Source organism: Anopheles ziemanni, chromosome 2, assembly GCF_943734765.1.
Source record: "Anopheles ziemanni chromosome 2, idAnoZiCoDA_A2_x.2, whole genome shotgun sequence".
NCBI lineage: Eukaryota > Metazoa > Arthropoda > Insecta > Diptera > Culicidae > Anopheles > Anopheles ziemanni.
Window position 1 is genome coordinate 60,957,697 of NC_080705.1, and position 16,008 is coordinate 60,973,704.

Here is a 16,008-nt window from a genome sequence, read left to right on the forward strand (position 1 = left end):
CAGATTTACTTGTACCACTATTCACTTTCCTTATGGAAACAGTACCTAATCCATTCTATTACTGCCTTGTTTTAGGTTATTATCGTTCGTTTCACCAAACTGGAGGGTAAAGGAAAAGCTTGATCCTATTCTGATGGATCTGAAGTTGGCAGCGGTGCGCCTCCGAACGGCCCTTCACGATCTTGCCGAGTTTGGCGATGGGGCACTGGGAAATGCAACCAAAGCGGAAGACAAAGGTATGTCTTTCACCCTACGGCGAGCTGAAAGTATCGAAATAGAAATGTTATATCTTTTTTTCCTTCTGTTCGATAGGTTTGGCGCAAAAACTGAAACCTCTCGTGAAGGCGTTGCGTGATGCGGATAAGCTCGTACATGAAGCATCGCAATGCCTGGACGCCCAGGGCTGGACCCTGGTGACACTGCAGCGCCCGGAAGCGACACAAAAACTGCAGCAGCAACTTCCACCGGACAGTCTCGATCAGCTGATCGCTTGCGCACAAACGCTCACCGAGGATGTCCGCCAGACCGCTTCGTTCATTCAGGGGAACGCGACGCTCCTCTTCAAACGATCGCCACCGACCGTGTCCGCACCGACCACCCCGCAAACACCTACCGGCGGTGGCAAACCCACCGGCGGGCCGGGTGGTGCCGGCGGCGGCGAATGGCCGGAGGACTACGATTACGTCAGCCTCGAGTCGAAGGAAGCGTCGGCCCGCACGAACGCCGAAATCTGCGACGCGCTCCCGCACGATCTGAAGAAGAACTTCGAAAATGTGGTCCGGAATGCGGCGGACGCAGCCGCCGCCAGCGTCACCGAGCGGCCGGCTGCGGCCCTCGACCCGAACGACAAGTCCGTGCTGGTATACTACGCGTCACAGACGGTCACCCACATGGGCTACCTGACGCAGGCGATCGATGCCTTCCTGCAAACGGTCGAGCACAATCAGCCACCGAAGTTCTTCCTCGCGTACGGCAAGTTCGTCGTACTGAGCGCGCACAATCTCGTCAACATCGGCGACATCGTGCACCGGAACGTGTCGCGCGAGTGCATCAAGACGCGCGTCCTGTCGTGCGCCGACGCGCTCTCCGAGGCCCTCAAGACGTGCGTAGCCAAGACGAAGAAGGCGGCCCAGAACTTCCCGAGCGTGACGGCCGTCCAGGAGATGGTGGACTCGGTGGTGGACATTTCGCATCTGGCGAGCGATCTCAAGATTGCGATGCTCGAAGCGGTCCAGCAGTGAAGTGCTGACCTCGCTTACCTAGATCTCATCGCTGATCTTTTCTGTAATCGTCGTAGCTGACGGAAGCAAGAAAGAATACGAACAGATATCTACATCTAACCTTCGCGACGAGCGGGCCCGACGGAGGAAGCAGAACCGTGTGGTGCCCACGAGCGCACATGCTTTTCGATGTGTGCATTTATGCCAAATATTTATCGAACCCCAGACCCGGAGTTTGGATGCCGGAGGGTTTGGCCCCGCAAGGCAAAACGAAAACAAACAGAAACAGATTTCCTTGGTAACCTACCGTAAAACCCAACGTTGCAGCTGGTTTGTTCTTCATTTAACGGGAAAAAAATTCGTTAAAGTCCCCACGGATTTCGTTGTAAATATTGTACATTTCATATTTAAGTTTGCGTTAAGTTGACGTTACGAGAAACAATCATTTTCCGTAGGCCCCATAGGGATCCTCCTTCCCTTCTGGTTAGGTTATTCTGTCCCAACACAAACACACAAGAGTGCGACTGCAAAAGACACAAGCCAAATCAATTACAAACTGCCATCACCATTTCACTCCATTTTAATCGTGACATAAACATAAAACCAACCTTCATCCGCATGGCAATAGGAAAATCTCATAAAACTGAAGCGCGACGTAATACCAATAGATCGGAAGGAAAAGGAGAGCAAATGGATGAAGGAGAAATCATAGTCAAGGGTTTAATAAAATATTATTGCTCAAACGTAAACCGCGCGAAGCGGAAGGAGCAACAGTCGTAAAGTAAGTGTCTAAACTGTGAAAGGGGAGCATTGCTATGTATGTTACTACACGAAACGAAGAAAAATCATATTACATTAAGAAAATAACATAATAAACGATTTGCAATTGAGTAACAATCGTCTCTCATAGAGTGTTCTCGAGACGGGATGAAGTGCATCGAAAATCAGGGTTAAACTTAAAACGCGTATCGACGAACCGAAAGTTTCCTCTCGGAAATCTTCACGGAAAAGCAGACGACCTTCGCCGTTGATTTAATACTTAAAATCCATCTTAAACGTCATGAAATTGCATTTTATCCCGGAACAACATCATTTCTCTCATTTCCCAGTTTCCCTGTCAGCCCATGGCAACCAAGTCAGAAATAGTAGGCTGAGAAAGAAAAACGGATTCTTCGGATGCCAATGAGAACGTCGTGAAGTATTCGACGGAACTAAATTACGCAAAATAAATAAACATCGGTATCGGCTGTAAGGTGATACAAGAATAATTGCAACCAAAATTTAGAAATTGTCCTTGTTTCTTTTCGCAAAGTCCTTCCGAAATTCTCCATTTCGCACACATTTTAAAAGACATCGGTCGACATCGATCGATAAAAATCGGAGCCCGTTCGCGATAGCTCGAAACAAACTCATTTTCAACATTCATACCAGGGTACAAGGATCACGAAGATGTTGGTCAACCGAGGCCCCCGTTGTTAATCGTTCGTCTCCTTCCTTCTTCATCTATTCCGACCACTTCGAAACGAGATCAACACCGAGAATCAAAACGAGAATTTTACACCGGAATAAACCCGCTTTCGACACTTTGTACCAGGGGACCAGGATTGAAAGGAGGTAGCTCGACGCAATGATCGGTTACACTAGTTGTCTCTTTCTAGCATCTGGCGACTTGACCAATTGGTTGTCTCTGTTTCGTTCGCTGTTTCAGCGGTACACAGAAATGCTTCTCAAATCCTGCTTCCCTGGTAGTAGGCTTAAGTTGCCGGAGCTGAAGACGCTGAAACCCGAACCGGCTCAAAAACCGAAAACCGATTTCCGGACCGAACCCAGATCCGGTTTTTGTGTTCCTCTTCTCGATTGCCTGAAATTTAATGTTTTTGAGATAAAAAGTGTACGTTCTGAGTTTATATTGATATTTTATTAAATATTTTTATATCATTTAGAATCAATAACGTGTATGTAATAAACCAATTTGGGTTCGTACATATTAGAATTCTTTTTGAAACATATAGCATCATTGAAATCAATGAATTAGCATTTAGCGCATCGAAAAGTGTATCACATTCATTTTCGGATACAATACCAATTGGGAGAACGAAGACAACCTTTACTTGAAAGATCCTTACTTTATTGCCCTTTTTCCCCTTTCTATTCGCACTTGTATACCGCTGGGCCTAGCAGCATTTAAAAGCGTTTTGTTTGTCCAGTTACCGGGTGAGCAAATTGCTCCCAACGATCCCTCACTAACAGCAGTGTCCATGATGTCCTCTCGAAACCTCTACTCCGTGAATGCCCGCACCCCAACGTTCGTGCATCTCGTTCATCATTGCTTCCCGTTCTTCAGCGGTCTCCGCCGGAGCTTGCTCTGCAGCTGCCGGACTCGGAACCGCCAGCTCGGAAAGATCGCGCCGCATCGAGTAAGCATCCTCGCCGTCGGCGTAGTACTTCGGTTCGATCTCCAGTATCTTGAAGCCCAGCGAGTTGGTGTACAGGTTTAAGGCAGCCCTATTCGACTTGCGCACATGCAGCGACACATACTGAGCGTTGAAGCACTCCACCATCGCCTTCGACGCCTGGTTCATGAGCTTCTGTGCAAGCCCCAGCCTCCGGTAGGAACGTTTGACTGCCAGCGATGTTATGTGACCGTGCGTGCTCTCCTCGCCCGGTTCCGGTTCTTCCATTTTCGCAAGCACGTACCCGACGATGTTGCCCTTATCGTCTTCCGCCACATAGCTGACCTGGGGCCACGTCAAGCCATGGTAGAAGTAGTACTTCATCTGATAGTTTTCCGGCAGACAGAGCAAATTGCAGTGCTGCATGTTCATCAGGTCTTCGGGCTTCGCACAACGGATATTCATCTTCGGGGCTTTTTGGTGTTATGTCAGTACTTTCGTAAGATCGCGCGATTTTCCTTTTCTAGTCTCTTCGCACTTTACGGGCGCGTGACTTGCTATCGGCAGTTAGGGCACTACTTGCGGCACTACTGCTGTTACCGCTGGGTGTTGGGTAATCCTTGCCTAGCGTATGAGCCGGAGAGTGTTCGTTCGACTGTGCAATGCCGAGGAGCTCACGCACCAGCTTGAACCGAGACAGAAACAGCTTCCAGACCAGATACCAACCTAAGGAAAAGAAAGGATAAATTTTGTAAATTAGTTCAATAGTGAGAAATGAAGTACCTAAGACCCGGGAGTCGGTAAATTAAGGCCGCCCGGAACCCTTGTTCACAAACCTAAGCAAACAAACACTATTACTATGAGCAGCGAAACGAGCACAGAAAAGGCAGCATTGATACCTTCTTGCACATTCATAATTGCATTTCTGTGTGAAGTTTTAACTTGCAAGAGTATATCCTTGTAGAATAGATGAAAATGTACACTTTCTACCACAGCTTAAAGATCCACGTAGTACCGCTACTGTAATTAATGTTTTCAAAACAACAAAGAATGGTTCACTTTCTACAGTCTTGAGAGAAATGATGTGGAGGCAACGAAATTCAACAGAGCAAAGTAACTGCATACTAATCAGGTAGAGCGCAAACGGGTTGGTATTATAATTTTGACATTTCTATCAAAAGTGTTGACGAATTTTCCACCAAATATGCTTTTATACAAAATTTATTCGCCTTTTACTCATTGTATAAACCTCCATGGAAAAGTATTTTTAGCATTGGTGTCTACTTCCCGAGAAAAAATACATTTATAAAACCATTCTATCACAGGCGTCAAAAACATAAACATGCCACAACCTAGTAAGAAAATGTAGCTTTGTGGATAAAACATGCTGGATGATGAAGAAATATAACTTAAGCTTTCTGCATTCTGTTAAAGAACCAAGCCTTTCCTCGATCTGATATATCTGAATAAAACAGATCTGAGTTTAGTTTAAATAGAACTTTTCCTCGTTGAAGAAACACCTCCACAACGATAGAAATAGAATGGTTTGGTAATCACCCGGCACGCTTGCCAAGAGTATCCAAATCAATCAAACGGGTGCATGCTAAGCGAATGAAAGCGGATTTTAAGCTTAGCATTCACTGAAACACTTGCATAAGCAAGTAGAAACTTGTGTAGCACTTAAATATACCCACAAATATGGTATCACCATTGCACAAATTCAATAAGTTTACTTACCGCCGCACTTCTTTTTTCATTCGAGTCACTTTTGACGGATAGGAAAAATTCCTGAAAACCAGCAGCTTTTGTTTATGTGCTGTTTTGCTGCATAGGCAGAAACATATTATTTTTCAAGTCATCGAAATAACTGTTTCAATATAGTCCCACCATGAATTTCAGCATATCACTAAAAACATGTGTATCCTCAACGTACCAGAAAGGGAAATCTATTCAATAATTAAATGCTTTTCATAGTTCTGATTTGGATTGATTTTTCCAATTAACATTTTCTAACGGTTGCTGGCAACACTTCCCATCGACGATCTGACAGGTACAAACAAAGCAGAAAACAATATAAACAATCCGCAGCAGATCCTAAAATATTAACGTGCAAAGTAAGATGAGTTTCGAGGAGAAAAAGAATCTGCTGTTTTCATCGCTGGAGTCCGCCGAGCAAGGCATTCGAACGGATTCGATACTACACCAAAATGTGAAGGAAATCGATTACAGTCTGGACCGCTCGAACAAGACTCGCACAAAGCTCATCAGTGTCGATCGATACCGCGGACGCGAAAGCATCTTTAAACGACCGAATGCTCCAATTGGACAATGCCTGAAGCGCACGCACGTTCCAGACTATAAGGTAAAAAGCGTCCCCTGCATGTTAACCCGCTTGCCCGTTACTACTCTTGAGGACCCCCTTTCCTTCGAAGCGAAACCCGCACAAGTGGATCAAGTACACGCTGGAGGATGTGGACACGTCCGATCGGACCAACATGGCCGCAGCCTTTTCCTTCCTCAAGCAGATGGAAGAACAGCGCGAGGCTTCCTTGCAGGATGAAACCGATGAACAGAGCTCGACACAGACCCAGCCGGGTACTGGCTGTAGAGCGTTGGTAAGATTCAACCGGTCCGTCCGCCTGAGGGAGCAGCTGCAGGAAGCGGATGATCCAGTAGAGACGCCCGCCGAAGACAGACCACAGTTCAATGGGCGGCGAGTCCTGATGCCCGAATATGTGGTCGGTCAAAGGGATCCGAAAAAGGTAAAACGTACGAAACGGCCAGCAAAAGCGGGCGACGGAAAACAAAATGAACTACAGTTAGATCATCTGATGGAAGAAAACGAAGATGACGATGAAGAAGATGGGCAACCTGAGATGGAATAAGGTTTTATTGGTTGAAATTTAAATCGAGGATGATTGTGTAATATACTAAATGCTTAACTTTTAAGAATATTCGGAAATAAACTATGCTTAACCATAAATTTATTTGGATAACTGAACACATAATGCTATGTTTGTACAATTTAATCATTCTTCAGAGAAAAGCATTCCAGCTTTGAAACCATCGGAAATGGAAAGTTTAAATGAGTACTATTTAATTCCAGATGGTAACAAGCTTGATAAAATTCCTCCCCAACGGGACACGTGGATTAACAATCGATTGTGACAAACACTTGTGATGAAACAAATTGTTTTATTATTAGATGTAGATAGTAGACTGTTTTGAATGTTGTGCATAGTAAAACATTGCATTAGCACCGTCAAACGGGCTGCTGAGTCAATTGGCGATCGTACGCTGATCTTATCAATGCACTCGATCTTTTAACTCCCTCGCCGATGATGAATGGTTTTCGATGTTGAGATTTCACTTTTCATATTTTTCTGTGACACGTGACCCCGGTTTAGTATTTTAAATTAACGTATTTCTTCTTTGTCAATAAGTTTGTTGACCTGATACAAACATTTTCACTTTTCCTATATTCCAAACATTCTTATCGTTGTGTTGGCTGCTACTTCTCTTCAAGTGCTTCTTCCGTTCGTTGAAAGTGATTCAAATTCGTACCGTGCGTCTGATCCTGGAGATGCAGATCCGCCGATCTTCGATGCCAAACGTTTACAGTTTACGATTGCCAAACTAGTAAATAGGGAACCCACTGTAGAGTGTACTGTTCAAAAATATAGACCTGAATTTCTATTAATGATACTTTCTCCACACGTCAAGGGACTGGATTTTTTACTTTCCTACCATGGGAGGTGCAAAATGTTAGTTCTTTTTATTTTAAATCCGTAAAGCAACTACTCGGTCACATACAACTATCGCGATCTTATTCCCTTCAAAAAGGTTGAGAAAACATGAACAACCAGGCTGCTCCATCGTTTTTATGCCGAAAAGAGCTTCCCGTCCTAGCGCAACATAAATGCTGGTTGCTTTCCCTATAACATTTTCTGCTCGCACCAGTTGTCCCGTTCACTCCAATTACCACTCGCACATGGAGTGGTACGATCGAACCGAATGCGCGTCGGTTCCGTTCTGGCCCCCGCTTCATGGGACCGTCCGTTAACCGCGATCAACACACTTCACGCGATCGCCGCCATATACACAACAGCATACGTGCGCAAGAACCAGTACGTTACCGGCAGTGGCGGTGTCATCATCATTTATTCGTGTGCAACGCGTGAATAAGGGTTTCCGCGTATCCACGCGTTCGCTCTTGTTGGTCGTGTGCAGGAAAATTTATCGTCTAGTATACAGGCACTCTATTCAAACCTCCGGCGTAATTTTGAGAAAAACTTGGAACGTGGAAAAGTATTCTATTCGTTGTACGACCACCTGCACGGTCATTTGAAAGAAGTGACCACGAAAGTGAGTTCGTAGAAATCGACGATAAAACGTCCCCCCTTTTCCGCTCTCCGATCCGAGGACTCGAAAGTATTCTCAGTTTTGGTGAGTTTGACCAGCTAGTCCTTCGCGCTTTTGAGAGGAATTCGCGTGTTTGCCAGGAGATGCGCATGTCTCAGAGCGGCCATCCGTCGGATCAGCTGTCAAAATCCCAGTCGAAAGGTCGGCGGGCGACAACGCCGTTGGTGGGGTGGCCAGCTGCTGCACGGAACAACGGTCCGAAAGGTTATTGCAGCGAGCCCCGTTCGCTCAGTGTGCCGACGGAAGCGAACCGGAGTGAAAGCACGTCGTCGTGAGAAAAAGGGGTGCTTCCGGAACCGTGTTCCACCGTGTGTTGTTCCGACGGGATCGACGGATGATCAGGAAACGCTTGTCCGCACTGGTGTGGGGACCTGGTCGTGATCATTTTTTGCCTTGTTTGTGCGTTTGCGGTGTAGTGGTGGTTGCATGTAAAAATTCCTACTCGCGTTATCCGTTCCAAGGGACGAAACCAAAATACTGAAAGGAACAGCGTAGGCGGAGGCTCTTTTCAACTCAGGGTAAGTTTATGATAGTGCGCGTGCTGATTGAACACTCCCCAATTACTTCATTCATTACTAATGGTGTTCCGAAAAGTGACAACAGCAGTGACAACCATTCCTTTCACCATACGGGCTGCCTGGAAGGAAGAAATATCCTTCTCCGTGCTCGTGCTTACTCGCAGTAGAAAAATCGATTTTTCCGTTACAACTCCACCAATGTAACTTCACTCAAGAAGTTTTCACTTCGTCCGTCCGTCTCGGAAAGCTCGCACGTACAAAAACATCATGCACACAATGTGGTATCCGTTCAATGTGTGTGTGTTTGTGCATGAAAAGGCTTCCGAACTGATAAGGATGAAAAACGGAGTAGGCTCGCATTCCCATCCCTGTTTTTTTCGTTTCTTTTTTAGTAGACAAGCACTGAGAAGAGTTCGTCAGTCGTGGGGATTCGTTGGGATGAGTATAATTTGTTGCTCTCTTTCACTCTCGCTCTCTGCGCGCTGAAATGGTAGTAGACGATGCGAGGACTCGGGTACGTGAAACGCTGCTAAAGTAGGTCACCACCACCTGCGTGTCCCGTGCGTCTCTGTGGGGTGAATTTTCTCTTCCACCCAGCACGCCGACGCACGGGGTGGAAAAGATGGCAACATTCTGAACCAAAACCACCAACCTGCTCGCATGGTGTTCTGCCTTCCCCGGGGTCAGGTAGTGCACGTGCCAAACGTGCGAAAGGGAGAACGAGACGGAAGAAACATAAATACAGAAACAATGTTTCAGGAAAAGCGGTAGAAAGGCAGGGTTGGCAGAGGATGAAAAGCAGGAGCTCAAGTAGTTAAAACTTCTTCTACCATTCCCCGAGAGCACTACGGAAAGGCAAAGAAGTGTTTGCGTTTGCCTACCTCAACCCAAACGAACCGGAAAATGCAACCGGCCAGTTTTGAAAAATCAAGCGAGAGAGGGTGACGCCGTATTTTCCGACCGCTTTTCCGCGCCTCACGAAGATTTTTATGCTTTGGGAGGGAGTCGGGAAAACCCACGGCCTGTTGAGATTGGGACATGTTTAAATGCCGAACGTGTGTCGAAATGAATGGAGATGAAATTTGTTGTTTATCCGTTGGTGCTCAATCTCAAGTCAAGTCTCGTCAGATTTTTGAAGTGAATCAGTTTTTGGGGAGAATTACACAAAAAACATTCTTTTCAAAACATTCAAACGCATCTGTCTGTCTATCGATGGCAAAATATTGTAGCTACACAGTGAAGGTATGTGTGTAGTATTCTTTTTCTGTTTTATCTCCGGCTGTTCCTATGGATATGACAACATCTTGGACGCAAATTCACAAACATCTGTTCTGCGGAGCACTGGTTTTGAAATCGGAGAATGGACTTCACGATGTAAGATACCAGTGTGGGGCAATTAATCCGCGACTTATGCTTAGACGAATAAAGAAGGGATTTTTACAAGTTGGAGCGGTATTTGTAGTCATGCTAAATTGTTATGTGTGAACAGCATAACATGCAAAACAACATATGTTCCTATTATCGAAAACTACCACATGGCGCTGTTTCCATTTTTGCGATTTATTTTTTAGGCAATTTTTTTTTGTACCATTCGGACCAAAACCCGTTGGGAATGGCCAGTAAGGAAGTTCATTGAAATCTTTATAGACATATGGTTACAAAAAAGAAATCCGTGCATACGTGCGCTGGACGCGAGATGAAAACGATTCCCCATTTCCTCTCGCTGTTTATATTATTTTTAGCTTACATTCTCCCTAAACGTGAGGAATGTGTGGCTTTTTCTTTTGCCACGCACAATTCCCGAGGCGCGCGACCGTGCGTAATTGCCCATTTTTGGCTGCCCTTTATGTTCGTAATTTGTGTTTGTTTATGGACTGCATGATCGACTCGTTCGATTTATTATCAAATGCGGTCGTTTAAGATATGCCGCCAGTCTCCGAAAGCCGACCTGTGAACGTTCGAAAGGAAGTGGAAAACAATGTATGAGTTGAATCGAAAAATGCACAAGCGATTCGAGATATGGAATTGCTCCTTTTTTTGTTTCAAACAATATTCGACAATCATTATACTTTGTAAATTTAAAAAAGCAAATTTAAACTGGCAGATTCATGTGAGTAACATGACCTGGTAGGGACTCGGAATCATGGCCATTATCCATTAGAAACAATCTCCAGTGAAATGCAAAATAATTACGCCATAGTAAAGAAAAACCGGGCATTTCCGATGGACGAAAATGCATTCCCGATGCGTCACCACCCCCGTTGTGTTCGGCAAAATCGGTTTAACGCAAAACACGAAATGTACGTCCTTTGAATCACTTCTATCATGCCACCCCGGGGCTGATCATGCACCACCAATCTGTCTCGACTGGAAACATGTACCAGCGGCTGCACACCGACGGCTAATGGAGGAGAAACCTTGACACCAAACATTATTATTATTTTTAGCCACCTACTTCACGGCGCGGATGGACTCGAACCGCACACTCCACGGGATAGGACTCCACTAGGAGGGTGATGGAGCCAATGAGGCACGGACAATTGAACGTTGCTTCCAACCCCAGAAGGGCTGTATGATGCCTCATTGCAAACGGGTCGTTTTCCGTTCGGCTTCTTGGCTGGCCACTAGTGGCAGTTCTGTGTCAGTTTTGGTTCTATAGCAACTGATGCATACCGTTTCTTTAATCTGCAATTCAAACTGAAAGTTTTGTGAAATTTGTTTTTTTTTAATATTTCAAAGCATTTAAGTGCAGCTAAAAATGCACTTTTTTTATTTGGTAACATGAATTGTTTTCCAGTTTATTTGTTTCTTCATTTGTCTATGCCGGTAAAAAAGCAGCTGCCAGAAATGTCGGCCATTCGATGGCACCGGAAGTGGTTTGTTGTTTCCGTCGCCAAGCCACCGGATCCGGAATCATTTAGCGCTCGTAGACACCAAAGCATACCGAAATTGGCACCCCGCGCCATTGGGTATTCTTCATATCGTAGGCTGGCTGGCGTCGGCCCATGGCCAACGGCTAGAACGCCCCCACCAAGCGGTGCATGGCAAGAACCAAGCGAACCTCCCCGACGGACTATTCCATGGCATCGGAACCCGGAAGCTAGGTCCTTCGAACCGTCTTCCGCTAGCTAGCTTGCGGGGACGACCATGATAATGAACTTCAAAAAGCAGTTCCCGTGCAAGAGCGGCCGCGTTGGTTCCATCGGCAACACGCCACGGGTTCTGCTTCAACCTCATCGGCGGGGGAGCGTGCGGTGCTAATCGATGAATGACCAACGGAGCGCGCAAACGAGGGTATTTGTTTGCCTTTTTCAACCCCCAATCGTGGCCCTTTCGCGCGAACCGCTAGCAGAGAACATTTGTTAATGGACAGAAAAAGAACGCCGCGTCAGAACACAAGCCCCTTGCGGGTGGGTTTGTTTGTGTTTTTTTTAGTTTCATTTTGGTGGCCAACTGCGAGAGGAGTTTATTTGACAACGAAATGATACATTCCTGAAGAACGGTTTTAAAATAAAATGAACCGATGGAAATATGGAGAACATGAAGATTGGTTTTAAAATATTCCTTTGTTGATAATGTGGTGGTAAACACTTATGAATGTAGGTAGCAATTTCAAGAAATTAGTTTTTGCCAATAGAGTATAGCAGATATGAAAGAAAAAAAATGATGGATCAAAAAACATTGCTTTCACAAAACAACAAAATGGATGTTTGATGGATAATTTGATTTTATTTTACAGATGTTTGTATTGTTTCGTACAATTATTAATTTCGCTTAATCTACTTGCCACTTTTCATGTACATGTTTTTCCATCGATACAGATTTAAATTTCGGTCTTTTTGTAAGGTAGTTAAAACTGACTAAAACGGAGCCACACTGTGCCTTATCGATTGCGTGCAGCTGTGCGTGTGCCGCGCGCTTCTTTTCCGCCGTACGGAATTGGCCGCGAAGGTGTTGTGCGTCTTGTTAACAAAGCCGCAGACTGCCGGCGCTTCCTTCCTCCCCCCAGCGGAATTAACACCTCCTTCGTGCGGACGCCACACTTTGGGTTAGCCAGAGCAGACTTAAGTCTATTCTAATGAGTGGCGGTCAGAAGACTCTGCACGGTGGTAATAAAACCCGTCGTAATAAAATTCAGAATATTAATGGCTCTTCTTGATCGGTTTAATAAATCGCAAGACAGTTGGCGTTCTCTGTACGCGATACGATGATGCAGTTTGGTTTGTTTTAATTCAAATTACTCTTCTTCGCTTTCGGTCTTGCACTTGTTGCACAGTATAAGCAACTTTGGTGAATTATCACGTTCTCTATGACCACACCATCCATGGCCAACTTGACTCGATCGAATAATTGCAATTGACTGCAAGTGGGGTGGTGCTGCTATTGAGTCACCCGTTATGCGAAATGCAACCGAAAAATAAAAACAACAGACCCCGTTCCTTCCACCATAAACGGACGACCGGGATCGTCTCGACTCAATTTTTGTTCTGAACTAAATCAATGAGGAAGAAAACAAGGCATGTAAAATGCGCTCCATGCGGGTTGCAAATTTTAAACATTTCATACGCCACGTTTCCCATGGAATGGGAGGGGTTTAATAGAAGAATTGTACCAGCATAATCTCGTGGAAGGAAGTCTCAATGGGAAAAAGTCACATCCTCTCGAAGATGGGTAATTTGCTGTATTATTAATACTGACCAAGGAAGAGCACTATAAGGTTGGACAATTCAAAATGATCGCAAAACATGTAACTTATTTTAAAAATATGTCAAAAAATAAAAAACACACAATTTTGCTATAAAAAAAACCCTTTTGTTTCACAAAATAGAAATTCAATTATTTTCACATTTTTTTCATAAAAAAAAAACAAAAACCATTATCCAAATTGTAGTACCGGTTTTTAGTATCGCACGATTCGCAGTTTCCAAAGTGCCCTTGAAGCGAATTGCTAAACATATGTTCCACTGTGGGAATCCCTCCAAGATGTTTCACTTCTTCTTTCTATGCTATTCCGTTAAAAATAAAACATACAAAGAAAACTAAACATACACACGCACGAATGGGGATTCCGGAAGTTCTCGATGAGGGTGTTGCACGGCTGCGTAATATTGGAGGCAACTTTGTGCCTTTTGGAGCGTTGTTTGATCTGTGTTTACTTAGCAGTGAACTTGTGGGGACCGCGTCGGCATGCTTGACGGTATGGTTTGGTTCGCATGTTTGTTGACACGGTTAAAATTGGTTAGCTTTACCAAATGCTCTAGACAAACAGAGCAAACCCCGGTGCCCGAAGGTGAAGCTTCTAGTTCCATTTGCACGAACGGCCAAGCCCAGTGCGAAGCGGTTTTCTGTTGGAGCATTTTTTTTATCATGAAATAGAAATAAGTGCAAGTGTTTTCTTCATCCACTGAGCTTCGAGTTGTCAGATCTATGTTCTGATTGCAAAATAATTTGGATGCCTTTATCGTTTGCTCGACATTAGGTAGTCTATTTTCGTTATTTCCAATTCAATAATACTTGATTTAGAGAATATCTCATACACTTAAAGGTAGATAACCAAAACAGTAGATGAGTAATAATGGCGTATGCTAATTTTAAATTGCAAAAAACCGCCAATCCTAACAACATCCCATGGCTTCCGGTATGCAAACATTAACACCAGAAACTGAAGCAACTTATTAAAACCGAATAAACTTCACTTCTGCTTTCAGCTTCACACGGACACGTTGACACACTGCTAGTTGCTAATGATGTTTAATGTTTTTTTGGTTCTGTTTACGCTTTTTTTGTGGTATTTCCTTGTGAACACGCCCGGAGAACAACGCGCTAACATTGTGCGTCCCCATATGTTTTCTATGGTGCCCGTTTCCATTTATCTGAAGCGGGTGTGAAATTAAATCACCTCATCGTTACTGGTCCTAGAAATTTACGACCGAGCTTGAAGTCAGCCTCATATAGGTTTGTGATTCTTCTAGGTTTGGCTCGGCATTTGCTCCGATGGTTAGTGGCGGATGTTTCGATAAACCACTGTGCAGGGTTTGATAATGGAGCGATGGTTGTGGTGTGCAGTTAGCATTTACACAAGCTCTATTACTCGGTGTCATTGAAGCTGTGTATGCTGAGGGGCTACGATCTGAGGGATAGAAGGCTTCTTTGCGTTAGAAGTCGTTAAAAGAGAGACCGGGTCGAAGGAGTACTTCAACCGTTTCTTGGGTCTCTGGTCACGTAAAGTCGATGGTTTGTTTCTTAATTTGTTGCTTCCTTGAACGATTCTTGTTTTTTTTACGTGCTTCTTGTTCAACGCTCTGGATTGAATTATTGAAAGCATGGGGCAATTCATTTTTTTACCCTTTCCATTTGTATCAAGCCTTCTCTAGAAATTATTGAACAATATTTGGGATTTTCTTTCTTTACGTCCTACACAATACCAACATGTTGATGCCTTTATTCAACGAGAACGTGGTTATTTTAATCTACTACATATGCTCGATTGAATTGTATAAATATATACTAAGTACCATATTATTTTTATTATTTTACTTTTTTTCAATGAAATTAAAAAATCGCACAATGACGAAACAAACAAACATACTGTAAACTTTGTTTACAAACGTGATCGCAAAAGTTAAACTGAAATTGACTCAAACATGTTTTCATTAGACAAGCGATTTCGAATCAAAATTTTTAAAAATCCAATTCTTAGGTAATTTTCTCATCGTATTTTAGTTTCAATCGAAATCGTCATTTTTCTTTTGTAATCATTCGCAATCGATGATGAATTCAATCACTGGGGTAAACCCAGATTTTGGTTTCAATTTCATTAACCGTATATCAACATTATTACAACCTAATTTATAGCCTTTCTTGTTACTGGTCCTAGCCTTTCTTGACGGGTATCGATAAGAAACAGGCACAAATAAATTGCTAGCACCACGGCATGCGCTAACAAGAAGCGTCAATCTCAAACCAAATCGATCATTAAAAGTGGCTTACGATACGCAAAATCGGATTTAGTTGCGTTCGGCTTGAAATTTTGACAAATTTATGGATCTATATCTTAATCCTATTTATGAAGCCTTGTTTCCTTCCGTTAGATTTCGTATCTAATCATCAATTGGCAGTGATTTTAACTATAGTTCAAACATTACATTTTCCGAACGGGAACTAAAATTCCCCTTAACGATCGGCCCCTGTTAATTGGGTAATTTAAGTATTGTTCTTTATGAAGGTTTCATTCGGGTTTTTTTAAATAAGAATATAACGAACTAACGATACTCTCAAGAAAAAATAATAACAACTTCTATTAGTGAATGCTGGAATCTTGCAGGCTTGAAGAATATTTAGCTGGTTTCCTGGCAAATGCACAAACAAACACACAAAACGCATTATCAAAGTGCAATGCGCTATCGCTTCATTAAATTATGCTCGATCATTGCCGACTGCGCCACACAGAGTCTA

At 43.8% G+C, this 16,008-nt stretch overlaps 4 protein-coding genes across 4 annotated transcripts in view; 2 read left to right on the forward strand and 2 right to left on the reverse strand.

Annotated features, from left to right (window-relative positions):
- LOC131293993 (breast cancer anti-estrogen resistance protein 1) overlaps positions 1–2,250 on the forward strand; it is a 124,373-nt gene extending 122,123 nt beyond the window's left edge. The window contains exons 5-6 of the mRNA XM_058322042.1: positions 76–236; positions 313–2,250. Coding sequence (XP_058178025.1) covers positions 76–236; positions 313–1,241 — 1,090 coding nt within the window. The 3' untranslated portion in view covers positions 1,242–2,250. The remainder of the gene's footprint in view (positions 1–75; positions 237–312) is intronic.
- A 1,087-nt stretch (positions 2,251–3,337) lies between these two features.
- On the reverse strand, positions 3,338–4,096 carry LOC131293624 (N-alpha-acetyltransferase daf-31). Its single transcript, XM_058321704.1, has one exon. The coding sequence runs from the start codon at positions 4,076–4,078 to the stop codon at positions 3,464–3,466; it is 615 nt and encodes a 204-aa protein (XP_058177687.1). The 5' UTR covers positions 4,079–4,096; the 3' UTR covers positions 3,338–3,463.
- A 27-nt stretch (positions 4,097–4,123) lies between these two features.
- LOC131293635 (small integral membrane protein 13) lies at positions 4,124–4,574 on the reverse strand. Its single transcript, XM_058321714.1, has 2 exons — positions 4,450–4,574; positions 4,124–4,339 (listed from the first exon to the last, which is right to left on the reverse strand). The coding sequence occupies exons 1-2, from the start codon at positions 4,526–4,528 to the stop codon at positions 4,137–4,139; spliced, it is 282 nt and encodes a 93-aa protein (XP_058177697.1). The 5' UTR covers positions 4,529–4,574; the 3' UTR covers positions 4,124–4,136.
- A 1,123-nt stretch (positions 4,575–5,697) lies between these two features.
- LOC131281011 (U5 small nuclear ribonucleoprotein TSSC4) lies at positions 5,698–6,584 on the forward strand. The gene is made up of 2 exons (XM_058310263.1): positions 5,698–5,975; positions 6,046–6,584. The coding sequence occupies exons 1-2, from the start codon at positions 5,733–5,735 to the stop codon at positions 6,496–6,498; spliced, it is 696 nt and encodes a 231-aa protein (XP_058166246.1). The 5' UTR covers positions 5,698–5,732; the 3' UTR covers positions 6,499–6,584.
- The last annotated feature ends 9,424 nt before the right edge of the window (positions 6,585–16,008 follow it).